The sequence below is a fragment of the Trematosphaeria pertusa genome (genome assembly GCF_010094035.1).
Source record: "Trematosphaeria pertusa strain CBS 122368 unplaced genomic scaffold BU26scaffold_7, whole genome shotgun sequence".
NCBI lineage: Eukaryota > Fungi > Ascomycota > Dothideomycetes > Pleosporales > Trematosphaeriaceae > Trematosphaeria > Trematosphaeria pertusa.
Genome location: NW_022987218.1, coordinates 560398 through 573209, shown reverse-complemented (window position 1 = coordinate 573209; position 12812 = coordinate 560398). Strand labels below are relative to the sequence as shown.

General features: G+C 53.1%; 6 protein-coding genes across 6 annotated transcripts; 3 read left to right on the top strand and 3 right to left on the bottom strand.

Moving 5' to 3' along the window:
- Positions 1 to 970: 970 nt before the first annotated feature.
- On the bottom strand, positions 971 to 1794 carry BU26DRAFT_307486 (uncharacterized protein). Its single transcript, XM_033821868.1, has one exon. It carries the CDS (start codon positions 1638 to 1640, stop codon positions 1068 to 1070), a length of 573 nt encoding a protein of 190 aa, XP_033683839.1. The 5' UTR covers positions 1641 to 1794; the 3' UTR covers positions 971 to 1067.
- A 492-nt stretch (positions 1795 to 2286) lies between these two features.
- Positions 2287 to 3152, top strand: BU26DRAFT_307488 (uncharacterized protein). Its single transcript, XM_033821869.1, has 2 exons — positions 2287 to 2739; positions 2802 to 3152. The coding sequence occupies exons 1-2, from the start codon at positions 2409 to 2411 to the stop codon at positions 2939 to 2941; spliced, it is 471 nt and encodes a 156-aa protein (XP_033683838.1). The 5' UTR covers positions 2287 to 2408; the 3' UTR covers positions 2942 to 3152.
- Positions 3153 to 4588: 1436 nt separating this feature from the next.
- BU26DRAFT_519040 (uncharacterized protein) lies at positions 4589 to 5828 on the bottom strand. Its single transcript, XM_033828957.1, has one exon. It carries the CDS (start codon positions 5794 to 5796, stop codon positions 4804 to 4806), a length of 993 nt encoding a protein of 330 aa, XP_033683837.1. The 5' UTR covers positions 5797 to 5828; the 3' UTR covers positions 4589 to 4803.
- A 2547-nt stretch (positions 5829 to 8375) lies between these two features.
- BU26DRAFT_307106 (uncharacterized protein) lies at positions 8376 to 9765 on the top strand. The gene is made up of 3 exons (XM_033821867.1): positions 8376 to 9131; positions 9201 to 9353; positions 9400 to 9765. Exons 1-3 carry the CDS (start codon positions 8469 to 8471, stop codon positions 9610 to 9612), a joined length of 1029 nt encoding a protein of 342 aa, XP_033683836.1. The 5' UTR covers positions 8376 to 8468; the 3' UTR covers positions 9613 to 9765.
- BU26DRAFT_519037 (uncharacterized protein) lies at positions 9436 to 11481 on the bottom strand. The gene is made up of 2 exons (XM_033828956.1): positions 10892 to 11481; positions 9436 to 10840 (listed from the first exon to the last, which is right to left on the bottom strand). The coding sequence occupies exons 1-2, from the start codon at positions 11439 to 11441 to the stop codon at positions 9918 to 9920; spliced, it is 1473 nt and encodes a 490-aa protein (XP_033683835.1). The 5' UTR covers positions 11442 to 11481; the 3' UTR covers positions 9436 to 9917.
- Positions 11482 to 11716: 235 nt separating this feature from the next.
- On the top strand, positions 11717 to 12612 carry BU26DRAFT_426581 (2-hydroxy-3-keto-5-methylthiopentenyl-1-phosphate phosphatase-like protein; the record flags this gene model as incomplete). Its single annotated transcript, XM_033823683.1, has 2 exons — positions 11717 to 11767; positions 11821 to 12612. The coding sequence occupies 2 exons, from the start codon at positions 11717 to 11719 to the stop codon at positions 12610 to 12612; spliced, it is 843 nt and encodes a 280-aa protein (XP_033683834.1).
- Between the last annotated feature and the right edge of the window lie 200 nt (positions 12613 to 12812).

Sequence of the window (12812 nt, the reverse complement as noted above, 5' to 3'; positions counted from 1 at the left end):
GTAGCCCAGCATTCCTTCTCATCAGGTTGTAGCCGAAGGCTTCCCTTCGGTCGCTATAGGTTAGCCCATGCCAAACTCTGAAGGATGAGGTCTTACCGGTGCGTTTTGCTGACACTCAGTGTAGCCAGGTGCGGTCGAATGAACAGTTCGAGGACGATGCCCTCTCGCACGCGACAACACACGCCTTCACGTACACGCGTCGAAAACGAGCCCACCGAAGACAAGCTAGCGTCTGAAACGGATAGTTTCTCAGTTGGGGCCCGGCGCACGAGGTCGGGAGGTAGTGAAGAAGACTATAGGCGATCCCATCGCACTCCGCGAAAGTTAGACGCCGAGTGTTGAGCTTCACATAGCCTAATGAGATCCGAATGGTCAAAAAGAGAGTGGTTGCGTATATTAGTTGCGATGACGAGCATACAGGCGTGAGCGGGTGTTGTCAAAATTCCAGCAGGCTATTTCGCTCATGGTAGAGCATCCTTTAGGCCGACAATGGCGGTGCGTTCTTGTTTTCCGCGATGCGCGATCTCTTATGAGCACTCATGCTTTCCATGACAGTCAATCCGTCCTCTTCCCTATTCCGTTTCCCCTGCTGTGACCTGCTCTTCTTCTGGATGCGTCCTGGGCTAGCGGTACGACGGTCGACTTGCGCATCATACTCTTCTAAAAGGGATCTCAAATCCTCAGCTTCTCCATCCTTGGTATCGGATTCGCCGTCTCTGCTATTCTCTGTTGGACGAGCCCGTGGATTCTCGACCAATGTAACGCGTTGTCGCCCGGCCGTGGTAAAAATCTCGCCTCTGAGATACCTCTTCCAATTTCCTTGGGCATTGAAGAGGTCGACATCAAATTCAGTCTTCCCTTTCCAGACTTGACTCCAATCTTTGTGCCTTCAGTTCACCTGTTCCTGCGCCCAGGTTCAGAATGTACTTCGTACCATAATCAGCGTATTCCGGTCCAGCGTCCTCTATTGGCAGGCCCCCTTTGGCATCAACTAAAAACATCCGATTAGAAGCAGACCTCAGCTGCTCGAACCTTACGAATGTGATCGACACATTCCACGAAGCTCCTCAAACCAGCCCAAATAAGCGAAACAGATATGTCCAACTCCTTACATCATGCATGTAACACACGCAGATATTCTCGTTAGCGAAGCGATTGAGCCACGTGCTTAAGAAAAGATGTTGCCGCATTGCTGGAGGCAGATAGGCGCACATTAGAGCACCATTGGCCAGATCCCGATGCTCATTCTCGTGGTTCCAGACGCCAGAGAGAAGGATCCGGGTTTCTTCCCGCGAGAATGCCGAGCCTGGATCACCGCTTGTGTCATGTCCTATCTGATGGACATAGACGAGGTCCTCTCCATACTTCTTAACCGCGCCCTTCCTGCCTTGCGACTTGTACAGCTCCATTGGTCCACAAACATCGAACTTATGGAGATGGAGGTTGGTCCAGCCCATTGTGTATTGGAGGAGATAGTGTAGGTGCCCAAAGTGATAGTTCAGAGGCATTCGGATTGTGCGAAAGATTTTGGGTAGCGTTTCGAGGATGAACTTGAGGACTACGTGATCGGTCGTCGGCTCGGGAAGACTGACAGGAGGAGGTCTCCAGAGGCCAATATGCTCCTCGGGCATTGGGGGCATATTGCGCGGCACTCGAAGCCCTGTAACACGTCAGAGACGGAAGAGCGCGGTGCTCCTTAGATGGTGGGAGGCGGGTAGGAAAAGATGCTGAGAGAATGCTGGCAGGCTCAGTGTCGGATCGAGAGCGACCTTCAGTTCGTGGAGAAGAGGTGGTCGAATGAGAACCACAATGGTGAGGGGGATGACGCGACCTGTGACGACTGAGTCGTGGGCGATGGCATCGTTTCCGACCCGCTAGCGTGTTCGGACGCGTCTTCACCTGCCGCTACGGGGTCTTCGAGGACTTGCTATCTTTCTCCCCTCTTCCTCAGGCCAACTCTATCCGCGATGTAAACCAAGAGCGACATGGCTTGTCTCCGATGCTAAAGAATATCCTTCGAGCTGGATCGCACCTCGTGCGGCCATTCTGGCGCCGGCCCCAACGCCCACGGTGTCCCCGGCGGCGACCCGGCTCCGATTGACCATTACAGGGCTTGACCAGACCGCCAATAGGATTGACTGAGATCCGAGCCAGATCGCACATCGACGGAGACTGTTGCGAAAAGAAGCTTCAATGAAGGGAAGCAGGTCCAGCCTTCCCGCGGTTGGGCACGCCCGAAGGTGTCTGAGATGACAAAAAGCCGTCAAAAGAGCTCAAGAATCTGAGGCGCCCTGTACTGAAGGGGGATGCGGTTTTCGGTCCTTCCGCATGTTGATGGGAGTTGCTCTGGTCTGGCGTCGGCGTAGTCCAAGTTTTCCTCTCAGCCCAACAATTTCAGCACTCCTCACATGCGGGGCAGTGTACGTCGAAACTGGATGCCGGCGCAGTATTCAAGGCTCCCTATCTTCTCAAAAGCATGGCATGAGCACATGTATAAACCTCGAACCTCGGGCCCACCGCTGTGCAACCGAATGCGCCGCGCCCATTGTTCCACAAATCAGCGCCGCGGAAGCGGAAAAGCCGTCACTAGGCACGCCAGAAACGTCGAAATCCCCAACAGCGCAGGGATTCTATCTCAGTACAAAGTTTCGAAAGGGACGGATCGTACGGAGATCTGCAGGGAAGCCCTTAGACGGATCGTCCAGCCGGAATGCGGGTGGAAAATTACTATTTTAATGGGTGCGTAGAATCGGACGCTGATATGCGACGGAGCTAACCGAACGATTTATATGGACGTCTAGCAGCCGCTTCCTTGACTTTGGGCTCGTTTCGATGCAAAACAATTTCCAAGAACGGGCTTCGTGTTCTAATAGGGAAAGAATGCCTTGGATTACTTAGGGACAAGAGCTATCTGATTCCGATGTCGTGTGCCTTCTTGTAGGGATAACCATCACAGCGCGATCTATAACCATATAGATTCATCTCCAGGACGATCACGCAGGACCGCAATCCAGGAGATTTCGAGCCCGGGAGACCAATCACGAGTTATTATTGACGAATCTCCACAACAAACCGCGCTTGCAATTGCCCCGTTGTTGTTTCTGTCTCCATCACTACACTGACTGCTTGGCACCTTTAGCCTCCTCTTTTTCTGCGCGGACAATCATTAATCCCCTCCACCTTTTCTACGTCCCCCTTCCTAGTAGCGGCAGAGGTGGTCTTCGCTGAAGGTCGAGAGCGAATCAGAGAGAATCAAGAGGGAACCCTGGCCATCCCCGGATTATCCAGACGAAAAGCGATACCTATCAGGTCCGCCTGCTCTGCACATCCTCCCATCTGTTCCCTGTCGGGAAGAGATCCAACATGCGCGACCCCAGCGAAGAGGGACGTACCTCCCGAACTTCCAGATTGGCATGCCTCCTAACCAACCCCCCTTCCCATGGCAGAAGGTGTTCTCCTTCAGCCACTACCACTATGGACTACTACGTTCCGATCCTTTACTCACCCCACTCTAGCCTTCTAGATGCCATCTAATTGCTGTGGAATCACCGTCCCGGCTTCGTCGTGAAACGTTGAGCGAGCAAGCGGGAGAAAACAAATTTCATCGAAGTGGTTGAAGGAGGGGGTAGGGTAGGTGCATCTTCTATTGTTTCTCTTGTAGCAGGGGCACTTCCCACCACCCCACTGACACCAGATCCTTTCTTCGCATCCTTATCAAACCGGGTCGACTCCAGCGAAGACACGGAAGCCATCTGATGACAATGTGAAGCAGCGAGGTTCTGGCCGCCGAATCGACCGCCTCTTCGCCACATAATTCCTTCCTCCATCCCACACCTCGACCCAATTCAGAACAGTCCGCTGCTCGGGCTTCTCCTGGTCAGGTGCGATGAGACCCTACCACGCCACCACCAAGCTGCTTGCGGTGACGTGGCACACGAAATAAATCGCGAGGCCAGTATCAAGGTAGGAATTCATTCTCCGAGCAGTGCTCCCAGAAGCGGATCAGCAAGGCCGCAGAGCTCTTCATATCTTTTTACACGTACCCCGCCCTGTTCATATAGGATATGCGGAATGCATCTATGGGCCCGTAGTCCGTCCTTTGGTCGCTTTACTCAAACAACACCGCCAGAAACCCCGCTGCAGCATCCCCCTTCCTCTCAACAAAAAAATTAAGGCTCGCACATCATGGATTCTAGAGCTTCCCTAGGCCTTGAACTGGAAGATTGGACCCCCATCAACGGCGCACGGCTTAACGTCTCGTCTTACCGCCCTGAGTCCTCCGCCCTCGCTCACGCCGAGGACAGCGATGTGGACTCAGAAGAGCAGTGCTACCCCATCGCGTACCCATGACCCGAGGGTAACCATACATCCCTTTGCACGAGCGCCGATGGAGTCTGGATCGAACCTCTCAGAGACGTTTCGAAATGGCACCTAGGCCCATAGCCAGCTTCACGGAACAAGGAGTCGCCGACCCACGTACTACCGCGATGGTTCCACCACCATTGGAGCATTTTCACGACATACCACCTCCATTGGCTCGACACCACACATACACGGCAGTGAGATCATCTCCAAAATATCATTCTTGACATCAATATCAACAAAATCCAGTAGGTATCTCGGAAAAAGGGAAACCACCAATCCAACCAACTCCGGCGCAATGCATTCGTAACTCATCTCCATCATCATCATCGTCGTCGTCAAAACGCCTTGCTATGCATTCAAATCGCAACCGGCCGTCGTATCGAACAGAGAGTAAGGAAAAATTATGTCGTCCAACAAAAGAAAGAGACGTGGAGACGCTCAGCTGTACCGTGGCGTACTCCTCACATCCGCAGGCCTTTCGATGTAGATCTCCTCCTCATCCCTCTCATACCACATCTCCCTCGCGACCCCATTCCCACTCTTCTCGCTGTCCACCCTCGCGAACGACCCATCGTGGGCCCCACTACTGCCGCTCCCCGATCGGCTTGTCAAGCGCACCGCACCTCTTTCGCGGCTGAGCCCGTGCTTCCTGGCAAACGTCCTCAGCGTCGGCAGACACACCGCCAGGATCGAAGACACAATTTCCACGAGCGCCCACACATCGATCGTGTGCGTGATACTCGCCCGCGGCACCGATTGCACCAGCTTGAGCGTGATGAAGCGCACCAGCGCCGCGAGGATAGAGACGCTGCCCATGAGGAAGACGAAAGCGAGACCTGCGCGCTCCATGCGACCCAGTTTGGTCGAGAGAAGCGTGCTGATGGGGATGCTGAGGATCACCAGATCCGTGGCGATGTTGGTGAACGTCGAGATCGTAACGCTGGACATGCTGTGCACGGCAGAGCACAAGTGCTCACCGGGCGGCGGACTCCAGTTCGATGACACCGGGGAGCACCAAAAGGCGATGAGGAACATGTGCAGGAGGAAGGTGGCGGCCGTGAACACGCACGCCACGGCTAGCGTAATCCTGGCCCTCTTTCCCTGCAGTGAGAAAATGCTGTAGTAGAAGGCGAGAAACGCGGCCTTGGCGCTCCAAAGGCTGATGTAGATGAAGAACAGGCTGATCCAGGAGACGTAGAGCAAGTGGCCGGAGAGGTGTTCAGGGACACCGTAGTAGAGTTCGGATGGAGGGGTGGAGAGATATTTCATGCGAAGATTGTTTTTCCAGGTGTTGATGCTGATGAGCACGGCGCCGGAGAGCCAGGCGAGAACTACGAAGGCGTCGGCGATGGAGGCGGCTAGCGAGTTGAGGCCGCGGTTGCGGGTCCGGAGGGAGATTCGGATGAGAATCGGGACGAGGGCTAGGGCCATAAGAGACCAGTCCAGAGCGATGAAGCCCGCTATTCGACAACGTCAGAATGTCTGCTACTCGGACCGAGAAGGGACGGGGAGTGCGCTTACGAAGAGGCAGATGGATATCCGAGTACACCATCTTGCTTGCTTAGGTACTCCCTCTGTGATGTAGGTAATGATATACTAGTCGATTGAGGATACAGATAGATGTGACAAAGTGCCTTATGTGCTGATGGTGCAGTAGCTGCTGTTGTGGGTAAGGATCTCCGCTCATATAAGAACGCATGAAGCAGACCCCCAGATTGTGGGATGCAAAGATAGAAGGTTGGCGTGAAGGCCGAGGATGACTACGAAAGCCCATTGATGAGTAACGGTGCTTGGGGCCCCAAAATATGTAGGCAGACCGCGCTGCAGCCTCTCACCGTTGCTCGCCAACTCCGCATAATCTCTCCCTCTCCATCACCCAAAAGAACGTTCAGCCTCCACACAACGTTATCCCAAACGGTCCGTCCGCTCACCGTCCATCCGCCAATGAGATGGTTTTGCGGTGGTTTTCCTCTGCATGTCAGCATTTTGGCTTCTGACCATGCCCCGACCCGTTCTAGGGCGCTGCTAATTCTGATTTGACAGCTCGAGCACGCTCTCGCTAACCCCAGCTCTCCCGCACATAGCCCCATTTATGTAAGCCAAGTCAGCACAGAAATAGCAACATCGGGCCCTCTAACTACTAATCGCACTCTTTACGAAGGCCTGGACTTGACGTCTGATTGATCGAGCGAGGAGATTAGAGGACAGCGAGAAGAAACGAGACCTGTGAAGGCGGATAGTTCCGAAGTCTGGTGAGCTGTCATGTACGGTTCGGGGAATTTTGGATAACGGGCGTGGCATCGTGGGGTTAGCGTTTGGTGCATGCATTTGCGGTTTTCGGAGTTGCCCAGAGGTGATCAATTTTGGCCTAATGCGCGGTGGCATCGGTCGAGATGCTTCTAATTTTGCCTCATCGGCGATTCCTCTCCAATTTCACACCATGTTGGGGAGGTTTCCGGTGACGGAAGTGCAGTGTTAGTGTCGAAGTGTTGGCGTTGATGAAGTGAGGGCGAAATATGGGGCAGCTCGAGCGGGAGCGGTGGGGTTGGTCGGGTAGCTCAACCGCCCTGGCGGATTTGGGTAGGATCTCTAGAAGACCTGATAACGGCGACTTGGAGCATATTGCGAAGCGTAACCACCAGTATGGGTCGACGATCAGCGCAGGTCCATTGGGTGAGCCTTTTTCGGCCCCACTCATTTCAGCTGTCAAGACCCTGGATGTACATGTTCCGACCTCGTCCGCGCTCATCGTAGGACGACGCGGAGAACAACACGAGCAAGTTCAAGCTGAAGCTTCCCTTTCTTCGATTCGTCTGCCATTTAATATGCGACGGCAGACTGAAAACCCTCGCTGAGGCCTGCGCAGGCAGAGAGCGAAAGGTCGCTTTCTGTAACTGTGGCTTGAATTCGTTGACCGAGAACACGAACTCCATGATCGAATCTAGAAGGCAGAAAGAGGCCGAGACAGAAAGTCTTGGACGATCCTACGCGTATTCGGAATCAGAGATGCTCGATCTGATGAAGCTCGAGCTCTCCGGAGTTGCATTTAATCGCATTCCCATGCAGAGATGGGGACTTCTAACTTTGGGTCGTTGAATTGATGTGTGAGAAATCATCGTGGTATCTGGTTGTTACGTCGAATCTCCGACGAAGGATTTGTGGGGTCGAAGACTCAGTGGCCGGAGGGCTGAACGTTCAAAGTTCCGTGGTAGCTGAACCGTCGATGCATTCAAGCGCGACAGGAGCACGGCGTTAGCTCAAGCTGATATCCCTCGAGAGGATAAGGATCTCATCCTATCTCGCGCTGATTAATGTCGTCTGATTTGCGTGTTTGCGGAACTTCCCAAACTTCAATTCGTGAAGATATAGCCAATAAGAACAAAGCTGAACCTCAAGAACACATCATGTCAGGTCAGGTCAGGTCAGGCCTTACAGAAAAGTGAAGCCGGAGGTGCTTCTGATGATCTGACCATGTCACTCCTGAGTTTGCGTAGCAGCGCATTCTCATACCCTTACTTTTCAACTTCGCAGGGTTGCATTCTAGAATGGAGGCGAGCGGCTGAATAACCGTTTCAAGGGAACTTGCGGAACAGTACATGAAGCCGATAGAAGGATTCGTCGACAAAGGTGATATTAGCTGTATTGAGGTTACGCCCTTCAGTGTTAGGTTTCCAAACCTATATCGGGGATCCACTCACCACTGGAACCAGGACTCAGATGCCGCGTTTATCGAACTTACTCCGCCCACGAATCTAATAAGTTGGCTGGGATGTAGCGTAAGTGTAACTGAAGCTTCTCATGTTGAGTCTGACTTACGTCTGGTGAAAGGCTCCTATCCCTGCTCGAGAGGAACGACAGCCGTTAAGGATGCTCCGTTTGTTGTTAAGCTACCCACTCCTCACAATAGCACTGTCTGATCCGTTCCGCTTAGCGTATGTCCTGTAAACTACGATTTCGAACCACATCATCCCTTCTCTAGCACATCATATGAGAGTCTAGCAGCTGTGCTTAGGCTTGAGCAAGATTATCTCTGGTTCGAGAGACTCCGGACTCCTTCAATCGCATTCGAAGTACCTCTGGAGGGCGGGTGCATAGGTATTAAAATGCGCATCCGGGATATCCTCGATATACCAATGTTTATGATGCTCGCAGGTTTTGTAATGAAACCAGGAAAATGGGATGACGACGCCACCGACTTCTGCCTCTCTGGAGTGTTCGACACCCAGTCCATGCGAAGCAGCTGCATTCTGCGCATGCTTACAAAGGACGATCTGAAGAGATTCAAGGAAAGGCTGGCTGACGTCAAACTGTGTGCATGGTATCCTCTTTTCCTACCAGCCATCTTGATCGAAATGCGAATCCAATCACTTCCGGCTGTCGTGAAGCGTATCAGACTCTACTTGCGTAAGATCGGGAAAGCGACCGGGACGCACAAGAACTATCTCCGAAGACTTGGCCTCACGAATTCGAAGGGCCGAAATCTACGAGAGGTTTGGGCTGATCCGGATTTCGAAACTGCGCCTGCGGAACTTACGTCGATTGCATCGGATGCTAGCTATTGGGAATATGCCTGCAAGTCCGAGCTCAACCTGCTGAGATGGGTTGACAATATGCATCGGCGAGTTCTTGAGATGAGTGGCATGCGCTCGGACGACCCGGCTCATAGAATGCTGCAGACCAAGATGGAATTCATGGAAATGTGGATAACTAAGGTGAGGGAAAAAAGCTGCCACTTCGGGAAACAAGTCGAGGGGCAGGTACAGACGGTACGTCGTCTGATGGGTCTCCAATGACCGGGACCTTGAAGAGAAATTCTGGAACTGAGACGATTGTAGTGTCTAAGCTTGATGGCCCAGCGCGAGAATGCTCTGAACAAGCACGCCACCAGAGCATCTCTGAACGTCAGCTATTACAGCAAGATGGACAGCGAAGACATGCGTACCATAGCCGCAGTCACGCTTTTCTTCCTTCCTGGTACTTTCGTTGCTGTAAGTCCTGCGCTCCAGCGCTAGCGGTAGGGGCTAAGAAACGTAGTCGCTATTCAGCACCGGGTTTTTTGGCTTTCACAAAGATGGCCAGCGCGTCTCCTCTTGGATATGGCTTTATTGGATCATTACAGTCATATCGACCATCTCTGTGTACTTCGGCTGGTACGCGTATGTCCGGCAAAGGCATCACACATCCGATCAGGAGAGAAGGGCTCAACAAGATGCGGTTGCTTTGGGTATTACAGAGGTCTGTAAGTAGGACGGTTATGACTTGAAAGCCTTGGGTCTGAAAGAAAGCTAGCACAGACCCTGATCCCGCATCCATTCGTCGTAATTTGAGAATCTTGTCATGACATGGCGCGATGTGAAAATCGTAAGCTGGGCGGTTAGACCATCGTCTAGACGTTCGTATGCACAGTAATATGTATACTAATATATACAAAATTTAGCCATACAGGTGGTCGCTCGCTAGTCCTTGATGTGAAGACTTAGGGTTGAGGAGAGGAAGCCATGTAGTTATGACAGAAATTGATGCGCCCGCGGCATACGAAGGCGTCAATCGCGTTACCTCGGCCTGAGCAGCGCAAATACTGCTGCTGAAATGATGGCTCCCAAGGCAGCGCTCTCCAAAACAGCGGTTGTGAAATCGACCCTTCGAATCGAGATTGTCCTCTCACTTATCAGGTCTAGGGCAGCCGCAGCGACTCTATGTCGCCAAGATTCCAGCGGCGTGGCTGCCTTGACTTCTTCTTCGATGTTTATGGCTTCCTGAGGAATCATGCCTTCAGACATGATAGGAGCAGCGCCCGGGACAGCCGGTTCGGTGGAGGTGTCCGGAACTTTGGCTTGGAACTTGACAGACTCCTCCACTGCGGCCTCGAGACGTCCTTCCGTCGGGGTTACTGAGACAAACGGCTCGGTCTCCCTCACAACCTCGGCAGAACCCTCGATTGGCTCGACAACTCTGTCAATCTCAGCCTTAATATCTGCGATGGGTGCTGTGGGCTGATATTCAGTGGCAGCGGTCGGCTCAACGGCTCCTTTATGGGCTTCCAAAGTCGTCTTGATCTCCCGCACCATCCTTCTCCTTCTCCAAGGCTCGATAACAACCAACGAAGCCAGAAGGAGGAAGATGTTGAAGCCCATAAGCCCAAAGGTGACCCAAGTGCTGTTGCGCCGGATAGTGTCGCTCCAAATCTGTTCTTCATGATATTGTGCTCTTTCCCTCTTCTCCAGCTGCGACCGTGCCTCCTCCAGTGCATTTTCCGCAGCAGTGACCGCTTCCTTTGCTTCCCGCACCGCTTGATCATTGACGTGCTCCGATCGGATCAACGACATGTATCGCTCCAAGTCCGTCGCAGACCATGAATGCTTCCGTTCCAAGAGTGCAACCACCTCCTTCTGCGAAGATGCTTGCTGGGAATGGGCAGCGTCTAAGGCTTGTTTCGCTTCTTCAATTGCGGCTCGACGTGCTTTGACAAGTTTCTCTGCGCACCTATCAGATCCCGCTTAACAGATACTATTCCTATGATGTATACCTTGGTCCTTGATCTCCATTCTCAGTGCTTCGATGCCGGAATAGTCCGTCCCGGTATATGTATTGACCTTCTGTGTGACGACGGCGAGCTTCGGCAGCAGCTCGTCCATGAGCCCCGTCAACCGCTTGGAAAAGTCCCATCGCTGTGCTTCCCGATGTGAGGGCAGATCTTCGGCGGGTACCCTGGCGATATTGTCTACGATTGGCTCATGCTTTGAGGACGCGTTTGCATCCCGAGAGGGTTCATCGACATTTGGGGAGGGTTTCCGGTCGGAGGGCTCTTTCTCGTCAGGAGGCCTTCTCTCCTCATTCGGCGTTTGGTGAAAACGGCGGTGTAGGGGCGCGGAGCTTTGGGAGTTTGGCTGACGTGGATGTTTCTGTGGGATAGCTATTGAAGCTCGGAATCGGCACTGTATGCATATCGAGGGCGTACTAGATGCAGACCATATAAAATTTCGGACAGAAGGCACGGCCGTGGAGGAGTGTGACGGGGCTATAGAGCGGGCGTTGGCGAAGATGGAGCGTGAAGCATGCTGCAGCAGCGGCCTCATGCTTCCCTCGGGTGATGCTACTCACATCAGGCGTGACGAAATATGGATGTGAATATCGGCCGCGCAGTATGATGGCAGCGACTGCCGGCTTGGGACCTGCCAAGCGCCGCTTGTCGATCATCCCTTCCGTTTTCCGAATGGACCGGGATCCCTGTTTAGGCGGCGCCGCTGACTTTTCTCAACAGCATCCAGGAACTTTTCTTTTGATTTCATACAATTCTCAGGGTATCAACTCCATACTATCGCTATCACATAAACTTTCAGTGTCGAACAAGATGGGTGTGCAGAACGCCGCGGCCTTATCGGCCATGAAGACCAACCCCAAAGTCAGTATCCGCCACGCGTTCCGACGTCGGAACGCTAGCTAACCTGCAATAAGTTCATCTTCTTCACAGACTTTGACGGCACCATCACGCTGCAGGACAGCAATGACTACATGACCGACAATCTTGGATATGGTCGGGAAAGGCGCCGGCAGCTCAACATCGACTGCCTCGAAGACAAGATCAACTTCCGGGACTCATTCCGGGACATGATGGAGAGCGTCAAGAACCCGTACAACGAGTGCATCCAGACGCTCGTCGACAACATTAAGCTAGATCCCTACTTCGCCGGGTTCTTCCAGTGGGCTCTAGCGAACAATATCCCCGTCGTGGTGCTTTCATCCGGAATGGAGCCAGTCATCAAGGCGCTGTTGCATGCCCTTGTCGGTCCCGATGCTGATAAGATGGAAGTACTGGGTAACTTTGTCAAGGCTCGGCCTGGCAAGTCCATCAACGAGGAGGGAGGTTGGGAGATCGAGTTCAGACATCCCGAGAGCGGTTTCGGTCATGACAAGTCCGTCTGTCTCCGCGAATACTCGTCGCTGCCTGAGGACATCCGGCCCACCATGTTCTACGCCGGTGATGGCGTGTCAGATCTGTCTGCTGCACGCGAGACGGACCTGCTCTTCGCGAAGAAGGGCCATGACCTCATATCATACTGTGCGAGGGAGAACGTCCCATTCACCGTCTTCGAGGACTGGTCTACGATCCTGGAAAAGTGCAAAGAGATCGTCGAGGGCAAGTGCACAGTCAAAGACGCTGCCCGCGAGGGCTGGGAGGCATACAAGGCTGGCGCTGCAGGCGTCAAGCCTGAGAACGGCGCTGCTGCAAAACCTGCTGCAAAGTAAAGCGGCGTTTCGAGCATTTAGAAACAGACTTTCGCACTTTGATTTTCCTTTTGACTATCACATAGCGCATAGATACGACCCAACGAATAGATATTCCGGCCAGCGGCTACATAGGCTGATTGGATTCAGAGCGTCGAACGATTCACAGCAACTCTACTCCCGGCACGTACGAAGGCCCAATCAGGGTTCGGATCACGTGA